Raw genomic sequence first — 15,238 nt, 5'->3', positions numbered from 1 at the left:
TCCATGGCAGAAGACCTGTGCTTCATAAACAGCCACAAAGGGGATCAGCCCTGCCTTCCAAAGCCTGAAATAACTGGGTTCTCCCATGTCTGGGGCCAGCCCCAATCAGCTGCAATCCTAAGAGAGCTGACAACACCTTTGCAGGTCTGAGGCCTATACCAATTGTAAGCCCCTGAGCCTAGTAACCAGCCACAGTGTGTGCCTACTCACTTAAAAGAAAACTGCAACAGGAGTGTGCTATTAGATCTTGCAGTCAACAGTTTACAAACACCATTTACACATGAATTTACAAACAGCTGGCCAGGGAGGGAAAGTCTAGACTCTGTGGGTACCTGCAGTAAGAGAAAACCTTCTGGAGCAGAAGCACACATGTAGCCCACACAGGGATCACTCCTGGAACATTTAGACTGGTGATGAGAGGGAAGCATACTGCTGGGCCTCAAAAGGCATCTCTTATGTAAGGCCACTTCTCCAATATCAGGAGACCTAGCTGACTCACCTAATATGTAGATATAAGCATAGAGAAGGAGATATAATGAGGAGGCAAAGGAATATGTTCCAAGCAAGGGAACAGGAGAAAACCCCAGAAAAAGAAGTAAATGAAACAGAAGTAAGCAATCTATCTGACAAGGAGTTCAAACAAAAACTCATAAGGATGCTCACTGATCTTGGGAGAAGACTGGTGGAACACAGTGAGAACAACAACAAAGAACTGGGAAATATGAAAAATAACCCATCAGAAATGAAGCATACAGTACTGAAAGTGAAAAATTTACTAGAGGAACAGTAGAGTAGATCATATGGAAGAACAGATCAGTGAGCCGGAAAAAAGACTAGAGGAAATCACCCAAGCTGAACAGATAAAAGAAAAAAGGATTAAAAAGAAGGAGAACAGTTTAAGGGAACTCTGGGACAATGCCAAGCACACTAAAATTCATATTACAGGTGTCCCAGAAGGAGAAGAGAGAGACAAAGAGGGAGAGAATCTATTTGAAGAAATAATAGATGAAAACTTTGCTAACTTAAGGAAGGAAACAGACACTCAAGTACAGGAAGCACAGAGCACACTAAACAAGATAAACCCAAAGAGACCCACACCAAGAAGCATTATAATTAAAAATGTCCAAAATCAAAGGTGAAGAGAGAATCCTAAAAGCTGCAAGAGAAAAGAACAAGTGACATACAAAGGAAAGCCCATAAGACTATCAGTGGACTTCTCAGCCGAAACCCTACAGGCTGGAAGAAGTGAGTAGCATGATATATTTAAAGTGCTGAAAGGAAAAAACCTACAGCCAAGAATACTCTATTTGGCAAGGTTATCATTCAGAATGGAAGGAGAGATAAAGAGTTTCCAAGACAAGCAAAAATTAAAGGAGTTTATCACCAAGAAACCAGTTCTACAAGAAATGCTGCAGGGACTTATTTAAGTTGGAAAGAGAAGACCACAAATAGGAATAAGAAAATTATGTTTTAAAAAACAGGCAATAAAATCACTGGCAAAGGCAAAAATACAGTAAAGGTAGCAGATCAACCATGTATGAAGATAATATGAAGGTTAAAAGACAAAAGTACTAAAAATACGTATTTCAATGATAAGAGGATAATGGATAGACACACACAAAATAAGAGATTAGATATGATTTCAAAAACATAAAATGTGGGAGGAGGGGATTAAAAGAGTAGAACTTTCAGGAAAGCTCAAACTAAAAACCCTATCAACTCAATATATATTGCTATACATGTAGAATATTATATATGAACCTCATGGCAATCACAAATCAGAAACCTATAATAAATAGACAAATAAGTAACAGAGAGTAAATAAAATATATTACTAAAGAAAGCCATCAAACCACAAGGGGAGAAAGCAAGAGAAGAAAAAAGGAACAGAGAAGAACTACTCAAACACCCAGAAAAAGTAATAAAATGGCAATAAGAACATACTTATCAATAACTACTTTAAATGCCAATGGACTAAATCCTCCAATCAAAAGGCATAGGGTGGCCACTTGGATAAAAAAAAAAAAAGACCCATATGTATGCTGCATACAGGAGACACACTTCAGACCTAAAGACAATCACAAACTGAAAGTGAAGGAATGGAAAAAGTTACTCCGTGCAAATGTCAATGAAAAGAAAGCTGGGGTAGCAATACTTATATCAGACAAAATAGACTTTAAACAAAAACTGTAACAAGAGACAAAGAAGGACACTACATAATGAAAAGGGAACAATCCAACAAGAGGATATAACACTTGTAAATATCTATGCACCCAACATAGGAGCACCTAAATATATAAAGCAATTATTAACAGACATAAAAGAAGAAATAGACATTAACACAATAATAGTAGGGGACTTTAACACTCCACTTACACCAATGGATAGATCATCCAAACAGAAGATCAATAAGGAAACATTGGCCTTAAATGACACATTAGGTCAGATGGACTTAGTAGATATATATAGAACATTCCATCTAACAACTGCAGAATACACATTCTTTTCCAAAGCACATGGAACATTATGCAGAATTGATCACATATTAGGCCACAAAATAAGTCTCAATAAATTTAAGAAGATTGAAATAATACCAAGCATCTTTTCTGACCCCAAAGTATGAAACTAGAAATCAACTACAGGAAGAAAATCAGAAAAGCCACAAATATATGGAGATTAAACAAAATGTGACTGAACAACAATTGGGTTAATGAAGAAATCAAAGGAGAAATTAAAAAATTCCTGGAGACAAATGAAAATGAAAATACGAGAGGCCAGAATCTATGGGAGACAGCAAAAGTGGTTCTAAGAGGGAAGCTCATAGCAATTCAGGCCTACCCCAACAAACAAGAAAAATTCCATATAAACAATACAACAGTACACCTAAGGGAACTGGAAAAAGAACATCAAACAAAGCCCAAAATCAGCAGAAGGAAAGAAATAATAAAAATTAGAGCAGAAATAAATTAAATAGAGACTAAAAAAGAGGAAAGAAAATCAATGAAACCAAGAGCTGGTTCTTTGAAAAGATAAACAAAATTGAAAAACCTTTAGCTAGCCTCACCAAGAAAAAAAGAGAGAAGGTTCAAATAAACAAAATCAGAAAAGAAAGAGGAGAAATTACAACACACACCTCAGAAATACAAAACATTCTAAGAGAATACTATGAAAAGCTATATGCCAACAAATTGGATAATCTAGAAGAAATGGATAAATTCTTAGAATCATACAACCTCCCACAACTGAATCAAGAAGTAGAGAATTTGAATAGACCCATCACCAGTCAGGAGATCAAAACAGTAATCAAAAACCTCCCCAAAAATAGAAGTCCAGGAACAGACAGCTTCCCTGGTGAATTCTACCAAACATTCAAAGAAGATTTAATACCTATCCTTCTCAAACTCTTCCAAAAAATTGAAGAGGAAGGGAAGCTTCCTAATTCATTCTACAAAACCAACATTATCCTGATACCAAAACCAGACAAGGACAACACAAAAAAAGAAAATTACAGGTCAATATCACTGATGAACATCCTCAAGGAAAATCCTCAAGGAAAGGCCAGCAAATTGAATACAACTATACATTAAAATTATCATACACCATGATCAAGTAGGATTTATTACAGGGTTGCAGGGATGGTTCAACTTCTGCAAATCAATCAGTGTGATACACCACATTAACAAAATGAAGAATGCAAATCACATGATCATCTCAATAGATGCAGAGAAAGCATTCGACTAGATACAGCATCCATTTATGATAAAAACTCTAAATAACATGAGTATAGAAGGAAAATACCTCAATATAATGAAGGCCATATATAACAAACCCACAGTTAATATCATTCTCGCTGCAGAAAATTGAAAGCTATGCCTATAAGAATAGGAACCAGACAAGGATGCCCACTTTCACCACTCTTATTTAACATAGTATTGGAAGTTCTAGCCAGAGCAATCAGGCAAGAAAAGGAAATAAAAGGGATCCAAATTGGAAGGGAAGAAGAAACTGTCACTATTTGTAGATGACATGATTTTATATATAGAAAACCCTAAAGAATCCACTAAAAAACTTTTAGAAATAATAAATGAATATGGTCAAGTTGCAGGATACAAAATCAACATGCAAAAATCAGATGTGCTTCTATACACTAACAACAAAGTAGCAGAAAGAGAAATTAAGAATACAATCCAATTTACAATTGCAGCAAAAAGAATGAAATACCCTAGGAATAAACTTAACCAAAGAGGTGAAAGATCTGTATATCAAAAACTATGAAACGTTGAAAGAAATTGAAGAAGACACTAAGAAATGGAAAGATATTCAGGGCTCTGGGATTGGAAGAATTAACATTGTTAAAATGTCCATACTTTCTAAAGCAATCTATGGATTCAATGCAATTCCTATCAAAATTCCAACAACATTTTTCACAGAGATAGAACAAAGAACCCTAAAATTTATATAGAACAACAAAAGACCCAAAATAGCCAAAGCAATCCTGAGAAAAAAGAACAAAGCTGGAGGTATGACACTGCCTGATTTCAAAATATACTACAAAGCTATAGTAACCAAAACAGCATAGTAATGGCACAAAAACAGACACACAGATCAATGGAACAGAATCTAGAGCCCAGAAATAAACCCACACATATATGGAAAGCTAGTTTTTGACAAAGGTGCCAAGAACATACAATGAAGGAAAGTCTCTTCAATAAATGGTCTTGGGAAAACTGGACAGCCACATGCAAATAATGAAAGTAGACCATTATCTTACACCATACACAGAACTCAAAGTAGATTAAAGACTTGAATGTAAGATCTCAAAACATGAAACTGGTAGAAGCAAACATAGGCAGTACGCTCTTCGACGTTGGTGTTAGCAGCATTTTCTCAAATACCATGTCTGATTGGGCAAGGAAAACAAGAAAAAATAAACAAATGGGACTGCGTCAAACTAAAAAGCTTCTGCACAGCAAAGGAAATCATCAACAAAATGAAAAGACAACCTAACAATTGGGAGAAGATATTTGCAAATCATATGTCAGATGAGGGTTTAATATCCAAAATATAAAAAGAACTCATACATCTCAACAACAACAACAAAAAAAACCCTAACAACTCAGTTAAACAATGGGCAAAAGATGTGAACAGACATTTCGCCAAAGATGTACAGATGGCCAACAAGCACATGAAAAGATGTTCAACATCATTCACTATCAGGGAAATGCAAATCAAAACTACCATGATATCACCTCACTCCCATCAGAATGGCTATAATTAACAAGACAGTAAATAATAAGTGTTGGAGAGGCTATGGAGAGAAGAGAACTCATACAATGCTGTTGGGAGTGCAAACTTGTGCAGCCAGTATGGAAAATAGTATGGAGTATCCTCAGAAGTTAAGAACAGATCTACCATATGATCCATTTATTCCACTGCTGGGTATTTATCCAAAGAATTGAAAACACAAGTACATAAAGATACATGCACTCCTATGTTCATTGCAGCATTATTCACAATAGCCAAGACTTGGAAGCAGCCTAGGTGCCCATCAAGGGATGAATGGATAGAGAAGATGTGGTATTTGTTCACAATGGAATACTACTCAGCCATAAGAAATGATGAAATCCGGCCATTTGTGACAACATGGATGGACCTTGAGGTATTATGTTAAGTGAAATAAGTCAGAGGGAGAGTCAAATACTATATGATCTCACTCATAAGAAGAAGATAAAAATAATGACAAAGAAACACATAAAAACAGAGATTGGATTAGTGGTTACCAGAGGGGAAAGGGAAAGGAAGGAGGGTGAAAGGGGTGATTGGGCATATGTGTGTGGTGATGTATTGTAATTAGTCTTTGGGTGGTGAACACAAAATTCGAAATATATTATGCTGTACAACTGAAAAACAAGAGAGAGAGTAAACTTCCCTTAGGAAAATAAAAGGAATCCACTACCATCAACAAAAGAGATATGTTGGTGTCCTAACTCCTAGTACCTCAGAATGAATCTGTATTTGGAACTAGGGTCTTTGCAGAGGTAATCAAGTTAAAATGACGTCATTAGCATAAGCCTTTATTAAATATGACTGTGTCCTTACAAAAAGGGGAAAATTTGAATAGAGAGAGAGACTTGCAAAGAAGACAGCCATGTGAAGACAGAAGATTGAAGTGATGTATCTACAAGCCAAGGAACACCAAAGATTGCTGTAAACCACCAGAAGCTAGCAAAAGGGAAGGAAAGGTCCTTCCTCCACAGGTTTCAGAGGCTGCACAGTCTTGCCAACACCTTGCTTTCAGACTTCCAGTCTCCAGATCTCTGAAACAATAAATTTCAGTTTTTCTAAAAAAATAAAAAATAAAAATGGTTAAATTATATGCTGTCTACAACAGACTCACTTTAGATCTAAAGACATGAAAAGGTTGAAGTGAAAGGGTGGAAAAAGGACATTCCATGCACATAGGAACCAAAAGGGAGCTGAGGTGGCTATACTAATGTCAGACAAAACAGACTTTAAGTCCAAAAGTATTACAAGAGACTAAGAAGGATATTATCTAGTGAGGAAAGGGGCAAGTCACTGCAAACAGCCAAAACAATCTTGAAAAAGAACAAAGCTGGAGGAATCACACTTCCTGATCTCAAAATTTACTACAAAACTACAGTGATCAAAACAATGTGGTATTGGCATATAGATAAATGGAATAGAATAGAGAGCCCAGAAATAAACTCTCATATATATGGTCAAATGATTTTTGATAAGGGCACCAAGACTATTCAGTAAGTACAGAGTCTTTTAACAAATGATGGTAGGAAAACTAGATATCTACTTGTAAAAGAATGAAGTTAGACCCTTACCTTAAGCCATATACAAAAATTAAGTCAAAATGGATCTAAGTCCTAAATGTAAGAGCTAATACTGTAAGACTCTTAGAAGAAAACAAGAGGTAAAAGCTTCATGACATTGGATTTGGCAGTGTTTTCTTGGATGTGACAGAAAAGCACAAGCAAAAGGAAGAAAAAAGATAATTAGACTTCATGAAAATTAAGAAATTAAGAAAATCAAAGGACATTATCCACAGAGTGAAAAGGCAACCTACAGAATGGGAAAAAATATTTGTGAGTTATATACCTGATAAGGAATTAACATCCAGAATATATAAGGAACTCCTAAAACTTAACGACAACAAGAAAATCAACCCAATTCGAAAATGGGCCAAGAGCTTGGACAGACATTTCTCCAAAGAAGGTATACAAATGGCCAATAAGCACATGAAAAGATGCTCACTGGAGAAATGCAAATCAAAACCACAGTGAAATACCACATCACACAGATTAAGATGGCTATCATTAAAAGAAGAGAAAATGAAAAGTGTTGGGAAAGATGTGGAAAAACTGGTCCTCAAAAAATTAAACATAGAATTACTATATGATCGAGCACTTCCCCTAATAGTGAAATTCCAAAAGAATTGAAAGCAAGGATTTGAACGAAGATTTGTACATCAGTATTCATAGTAACATTGTTCACAATAGCTAAAAGGTGGAAGTAACCCAAATGTTTATTGGTGGATAAATGGATAAATAAATGTGCTACATACATACAATGGAATATTATTCTGTCTTAAAAATTGACAAAATACATGCTACAACACGGATAAATTTTCAAAAGATTATGCTACATAAAATAGGCCAGACACAAAAGGACAAATGCTCTATGATTAGTGTACTTAGATTAGTCAAATTCACAGACAGAAAGTAGAATAGTAGAATAAGGTAGAATAGCAGGAGCTGGGGGCAGGGAGAATGGGGAGTTATTATTTAATGGGTATAGAGTTGTTTGTCATGATGAAAAAATTCTGGGGATGGATAGCAGTATTGGTTGCACAACAGTGGGAATGTACTTAATGCCACTGAATTGTGCACTTAAAAATAGTTAAAATGATAAAATTTTTTATGTATTCTTACCATAATAAAAATATCAGAGTAATACACTGTGGTATGAAGAATAATGGCCCTCCAAAGATGTCTAAATCCTAATCTTCAGAACTTGTGAATCTATGGCAAAAGGGATTTAGCAGATGGAATTAAGTATCTTGAGATGTGGAGATTATCCTGGAATATCCAGTGGGTCCAATTTAATCACAAGTATTCTTATGCAAATAAAAGAGGGAGACAGGAGTATCAGAGTCAGAGAGAGATTTGAAAGTGCTAAGCTTCTGGTTTTGAAGATAAAAGAAGTGGCCATGAGCCAAGTGATGCAGGTAGCCTTTAGAAGCTTGAAAAGGCAAGAAAATGGATTCTCGCTAGAGCCTCCAGAGGGAATGCAGCCCTACTGGCTCCTTGATTTTAGCCTAGTGAAAACCATTTCAAATTTCTGACTTCCAAAACTATAAAAGAAATTTGTGTTGTTTTAGCCATTAAGTTTGTGGTAATTTGGTACAGCAGCAATAGGAAATTAATACATAGACTAATATACACCCAAAAGAATAGCTAAAATTAAAAAGACTAAAATACCAAATGCTGGTAAGGATGTAATGCAGTGGGAGCTGAGATAACTATTGGTGGGAACATAAATTGGTTCAGTCACTTTGGTAAACAATTTGCCATTTTCTACTAAAACTTTGAAGATTTGTGAATATATATGTATCTGCATTAGATTACATACATATATATGCAGCAAGAGACATGTACAAGGATGTCATTAAGAATGTTATTCACAATAATAAACAATAAACACTGCAAACAACTTAAATGTTTATACTACTATAATAGATAAGTAAATGTGATATAATAATATATGGGAATACTAAACAGCAATGAAAATGAACAACCACAGTAGGAAACCTTGGGGATGAACTTCACAAATGCGATGTTGGCAAAAGAAGCCAGGTATGAAGAAGTACATACCATATAATTCCATTTATGTATAGTTGAAACTACAGGTAATATTTAGGGGTGTTTTTGTTAAAACCATAAAGAAAAGAAGGAACGTGATTATTGTAGAAGTCAAGATGGTGGTTACCTTCACAGAGGAGGGACATGTTCGTGCCTTGAGTGACACTGAGGTCTTTGTGTAGTAATTTCACAGCAGTGTTTGTTTTTTGATAATTCATTGATCTATATTTTGTGCATTTCTGAATGTTGCATTTCAAAATAAAGTTTAAAATACTGATCTAAATATTGATATTTTTGTTTATAGACTAATTTGGGGAAAATCTACCTTTTTACAATGTTTCATCTTCCTATCCAAAAATGTATACTTTATAATTAGTGAAATCCCTAAACATTATAACTCTTTCAACAAAAGAAATACCTAGATCACCCCAACTTCTATATAAGCAAGTGGTTGCATTCATTCCATTGCTCTTGAGACTGAAATTCTGCTGTGATAGAAGCAAGGTAGCCATGCCCATAATACCCAAGTATTTTCACCTATGCAACGTTCATTTCTTTGTCACATTTTCTACCATTGAAGATGTGCTATCAATCACATAGTAGCTATTCTCAGCTTAAACCCACTCTCCACTTCTCAAGGATCCCGTCATTTAATAGTTCTAAATAGAATAACTCTGGACTATTTTGAGAAACTACAGTTAATAACTTTCAGATGTAGATTTCTGGAAATTCATTTTCCTTAACAGCTCTATAGCTATTATAGATACATAGCTATACAAAGATGAGATGAGGAGAGAAGGGGTGGAAAACAAAATAGAGCCAACAGGTAGAATCTAAAGATGGAGAGCCCTGAGAGGTAGGTCTCTTTGTATCACAGCTTACAGCTGCCAGAATGAAAATCTTTAAAAAAAAAAAAAAAAGGTTTTCCGGGTTTTCCTGCTAGGTGATCTAATTTCTGGAGATATTGAGAGTGGGCTTATTTGGGGTTGGGAGAATGGGAAGAAAGAATACACTTCGATCTTTGTTCAAGGAGAACAAAATGAAACTGTTCCAAGTAGATAAAAACAAGTAGAAAAGCGAGTAGAAGGGTTCTGCTCATTAATGAGGAAAAAGTGGAAGTATTTCACAATCTTGCTCACAGACAAAATTATTTGATTAATAGATAGTTCTGTGTTCTAATAAAGGAAGATTTTTCTTTCTGTAAGTTTTTAGACTTGAGTTATTAGGCATTGTATAGTTTTCTTAACTTTGACTTTACTTCTGTACTCTCTGTGTCTCAGGTGGTGTTCATAGCCTGCGGATTGGATTTATTGATCAAGGATTACCACTTTCTGGACACATTTCTCATCTTCATGCTGTTTGGCTGGTCTGTCATTCCCTTCTTGTACCTGATAAGTTTCCTGTTTTCCAGTAATACCAGTGCCTACATCAAGCTCGTCCTGTTTAACTACTGTGCAGGACTTTTCGGTATAATAGCGGATTTTATAATCACAAACAGGGGTAAGGACTTCACATAATTTCTCCTTTCCAGGGAATAAATAAAGAGAAATGGGCTTGAAGATAAGAACATTACAAAGTTGTTTGGTTCTTGGTATCTGGGAAAAACTTATGCTAGTTGTAATTTAATAAGCTTTTATTAAGTGTCACTAATATTATAGGCATTATGTTGGGTACAGTGCAAAACAAATTATGACTCTAATGTTTTAACTAACCCAATCCCCTTGCTTCAGGCCTTGTTTGCCCAGTATTTGTAGAATGTTTATCTTTTCATTTTCCTCCTTTGATTTTGAAGTTAAGGGGAGATTGACTGGACTGGCAATGATCACAAATATTTCTTAGAAGACAGACTGCTGCCACTCCTTTATTAAATCATCCTATAAACTTTAATTTGATCTGTTTTAAGTAATTCAATCAATCTTGGTCTTGTGGAGACTGAGAGGAATAGGCTTCCAACCCATTTTCTGACCTTAGGTCTTGCCTTCCTAAAAAGAATTCCCTGAGTTAGTTGAAGACCTTTTTTAATACTTCTCTTCAAGGGAGAATATTAAGCCATATGAGAAAGAATTGATCTCTGAATAGTAGACTAAGAAATACGTAGGAGGATTTGTGCTTTGATGTTCATTCCTGAATTAATTGCATTGCTGTCAATTAGTCTCTAATTGTTTCTAAACCAATAGTATTAGTTTTCTGTTGCTACTGTAACAAATTACCACAAACTTAGTAAATTGCACAAATCTATTGTCTATAGCTCTGTAGGTCAGAAGTCTGACATGGGTCTTATTGGACTAAAATCAAGGTGTCTGCAAGGCTGGCTTCATTTCTGGAGGTCTTAGGGGAGAATTTATTTCCTTGCTTATTTGGGTTGCTGGCAGAAATTCAGTGCCTTGAAATTATAGGCCGAATATCAGGTTTTGTAAAGTTGGTATTTTTCCTGTCTTAAATTTTTGATAGAGCTTACCATTAAAAACCTCAGGGCCTGGAGTTTTCTTTGTGGCAAGTTTTGTTATTAATTGTAAATTTCATTTCTTCATGATATAGGGCTATTAAGATTTCTTATGACACTTTTGACAAGTTATCTTTTTTCAAAGAAGTTTTACATTTCATCTATGTTTATAAAACTATTGGCATAAAGTTGTTCATAACATTCCTTTATGAAATCCTTTAAGGTCTACAAATAAATATTGATATCTGCTTATTCATTCCTGATATTGCTGTATTCGCTCATTCTCTCCCAACCTTTCCTCATCATTAATCTTGTTAGGATTTTTACCAATTTTTAAATCTTTTCAAAGTGCTATCTTTTGGTTTTGTTAATATTGTCTATTTTTTGTGTTATATTTTATGGATTTCTGTTCTTATATTTATTTTCCTTCCCTCCTATTAAGTTGGACTTGTTATATTTATTCAATCTTTGTAAGGTCAAATATTACATGATTTTAAACCTTTCTTCTTTGGAATACATAAGCATTTAAAGCTATAAAATTCCTTCTAAGTACTGTTTTAGTTGCATCCCACAAATTTTGATATGTTGTATTTTCATTATTGAGTTATAAATATTTTATAATTTCTACTTGACTCACATTGTTTACCAAATATTTGATGACTTTCTAGATTTTTTAAATTGATTTCTTATTTATTTCCATTGTGGTAAAAAATAGACCTCAATCAATATTTCAGTAACTATGCTCAAGGACACCTTCACTGCTCAATCACCACTGGTCTTAAGTACAGAAAATGTCTGTGTGCCACTTATGGCAGTCCTAGATCTAAAAGACCCTAAAAGATTAGATATTTACTGGAACATCTTCATGGGATACCTGAGAGCTCTTACTCAGCGTGCCTGCATATCACGTCACATAAAACACTTATGAAATACATACTAAGTCTGACCTCCTCTAAGGATTAGGTGTTTTCCAAGAAGTAACTTTAGGATGGTTGGTTTGGGATGATTTCTGTTCACTTTCATTGGAAGAATAGAATTGTAACTTAACAGTGTTCTTTATTTTTTCAGAAACAAAGGCATGCTAAATAATGTTCTCTGAAGAGAGTTATGCACACAATTTAAAGAGAACCATAAATGCAAAATAATCTTCAGTCACTATAAATTCAGCATCCTGATGCTCAGAGCATTATTATATATTTGCTTAAAATGAGAGATGGTTAAGAGGTGGTCTTTGAGCAAGAGAGGAACATTTCCTATTTATTCCATAAAATTTAATGGCCTTTCGTAAATGTCACATTGGAATTAAATAGCCACCTGGAAATCTAGATAGCCTTATGGAAGGATTTTCTAGAGGCTGTATTTATTTTTTTCTACTTTATAACCTCTACAGAAACAATGTTATAGGTATGAAGAAGCACTGGGAATATTTTGCCAGGATCTCTGTTGGGTTGAGAGTTGCTTTTCAAAATCTTTGTTTGCATTAGGAGTGTTTGAAGAGACTGGAGACCTGCAGACAGAAGGATTACCTTTGGCTAAGCCACTCTTGGTTCTTATATCCTAGACATGACTCCTCATCTCCTGATAGAGTATCCTCATCTATAACAGAGGAATAATACTACACACTTCACAAACTTGTGAAAATTAAATGATTAAGATACACAATCTCCGTTATATGTGGACTCTAAAAAACTTGAGTATGTAGAACCAAAGAGTAGAACAGTAGTTACCAGTGGCAGTCAGATAGAGGAAATGGGGAAATGTTGGTCAAAGGGTACAAAGTTACAGTTGTGTAGGATGAATAAATCTAGAGATCTAATGTACAGCATAATGACTGTAGTTAATAATTCTGTATTGAATACTGGAAATTTTCTAAGAGAGTAGATTTCAGGTGCTCTTATCACACAAAAATGGTAATTATGTGAAGAAAAGATATGTTAATTAGTTTGTCTATAGTAATTTCACTATGTATATAAAATCATTATGTTATATAGCTTAAATATATACAAATTTTATTAAAATCTTAAAAAAATGGGAGAGCTTTAAAAGTAAAAAAAGACATCAGAAACTGTCAGAACCAACCCTGTCAGAACTCTGGAAAATGGTCAAAAGTTTATGACAACCAAGCAAATGCTTAATCAAGAAAAAGAACCTTAAAACAATAGGAAAGATTTGTGGCATTTTTACATGTACTTGCCTGACTCCCTCTCCAGCTTGGCAGCAGTCGTGAAGGCACAATCCATGCTCCCCATGTGAGACATTCGTACTTAGTTCCAGAGGGAGCAGAGCAGACCTTCTCCACAAATTTTGGTGTAGATCTGTTCTAATCTGTCTGGGAGTTAACTGAAGAACTGAGGTGAGGTACTCATCTCTGTTTCAGCTAGCTCAGAACTCACCAGGCATGAAAAGCAATGAACATTGCTAAAAAATGTTGTAACATAGATAAACAACTCTCAGGTGCTTGACGAAAAAGATTACACTTGAGGCATAAAATATACTGCCTAAGGCCAGTGACAAAAACCCAAAGAGAGGTTCTTTGGGAAATTAGGGCATTCAAAAGCAACTATGTATACGGGGAAATTTTAGACAGCCACACACATGCCAAGGGCAAGATACTTGCTCAGAAAGAACCTGTGAAGACCATAAGCTTTCACTTTGGGCTGATTCCTAGGGTCAGTGAAAGTCTGTCTAAGTGTTGGAGGAGGGCTCCAGCACAAAGTCTTCTAAGAATGGTAGGGCTTTGGATCCAGACATTTAAGGAAATTTCTGTCAAAAAAGCTAAGGAATAGAGACTTCAGGGACCACAAATGACAAGAAGTAAAGTCTCCATGAAAGTATTTGGGAAAGTCATTAGACACACAGACTACTACAGCCTTTAGCAATTGAAAAAAAAAAAACAAAAACAACCCAAAGAACAGCACACCCTAGGGAAGGAGGAGAAACTGTTTTCCAGAGTTAGAATATTATAATATTCAAATATCCATTTTTCAAAAAAGTTCACAAACTATACAAAGAAAGAGGGAAGTATGGCCCATTCAAAGGAACAAAATCAGTAGAAACTGTCCCTGAGCAAATTCAGACAAAGAAAACATATGCCTAAAATATACTTGAAGACCTAAGGGAAATGACGTAAAAAAAAAACCTAAACAAAAACTAAAGGTAACCATGAGAATGATGTCTTACCAAATAGAGATTAACAACAAAGAGATGAAAGTTATAAAAAATAACCAAATAGAAATTATGGAGAACCAAACATAAATTTAAAAATACAATAACTGGAATGAAAAAATTCAGTGGAGGGGTTCAACAACAGATTTCAGCAGGTAGAAGACAGACTCAGTGAACTTGGAGAGTGGACAATTGAAAATATTGAGTCTGAGGGGCAGACAGAAAAAATAATGAAGAAAAGTGAACAAAGCCTGAGGGACCTTTGAGACACCATCAAGTAGACCAGCATATATTTTATAGGGGTCCCAGAAGGAGAAGAGAGAGAAAAGTAGGCAGAAAGAATATTTCAAGAAATAGAAAGAAAATTTCAAGAAATAATAGCCAAAAACTTCCCAAATTTGATGCAAGACATGTATCTACAAATCCAAGCTCAGTGAACTCCAAGTAGGATACATTATAATCAAACTGTAAAAAGACAAAAGAGATCTTGCAAACAGCAAGAGAGAATCAACTTATCAAGTACAAAGAATTCTCAATAAAATTAATAGTAGATTTCCCATTAGGAACCAAAGGGACTAGAAGACAGTGGGATAAAGTACTTAAAGTGCTAAAAGAAAAATAACCTGTCAATCAAAAATTGTATATCCAGCAAAACTGTCCTTCAAAAATGTAGAAGAAAGTAAGACCTTCCCAGATTTAAAAGAAAGAATAAAAAGCTGAGGAGGCCCATTACCACTCA

At 35.0% G+C, this 15,238-nt stretch overlaps 1 protein-coding gene across 1 annotated transcript in view; it reads left to right on the top strand.

The window, feature by feature from the left end:
- Positions 1 to 15,238, top strand: part of LOC124241987 (phospholipid-transporting ATPase ABCA3-like) — a 211,595-nt gene that overhangs the window by 167,525 nt on the left and 28,832 nt on the right. Inside the window, exon 22 of the mRNA XM_046666407.1 lies at positions 10,172 to 10,391. Within this exon, the coding sequence (XP_046522363.1) occupies positions 10,172 to 10,391 (220 nt within the window). The remainder of the gene's footprint in view (positions 1 to 10,171; positions 10,392 to 15,238) is intronic.

This window comes from Equus quagga, chromosome 7 (assembly GCF_021613505.1).
Source record: "Equus quagga isolate Etosha38 chromosome 7, UCLA_HA_Equagga_1.0, whole genome shotgun sequence".
NCBI lineage: Eukaryota > Metazoa > Chordata > Mammalia > Perissodactyla > Equidae > Equus > Equus quagga.
This window is presented reverse-complemented; position numbering and strand designations above follow the sequence as displayed.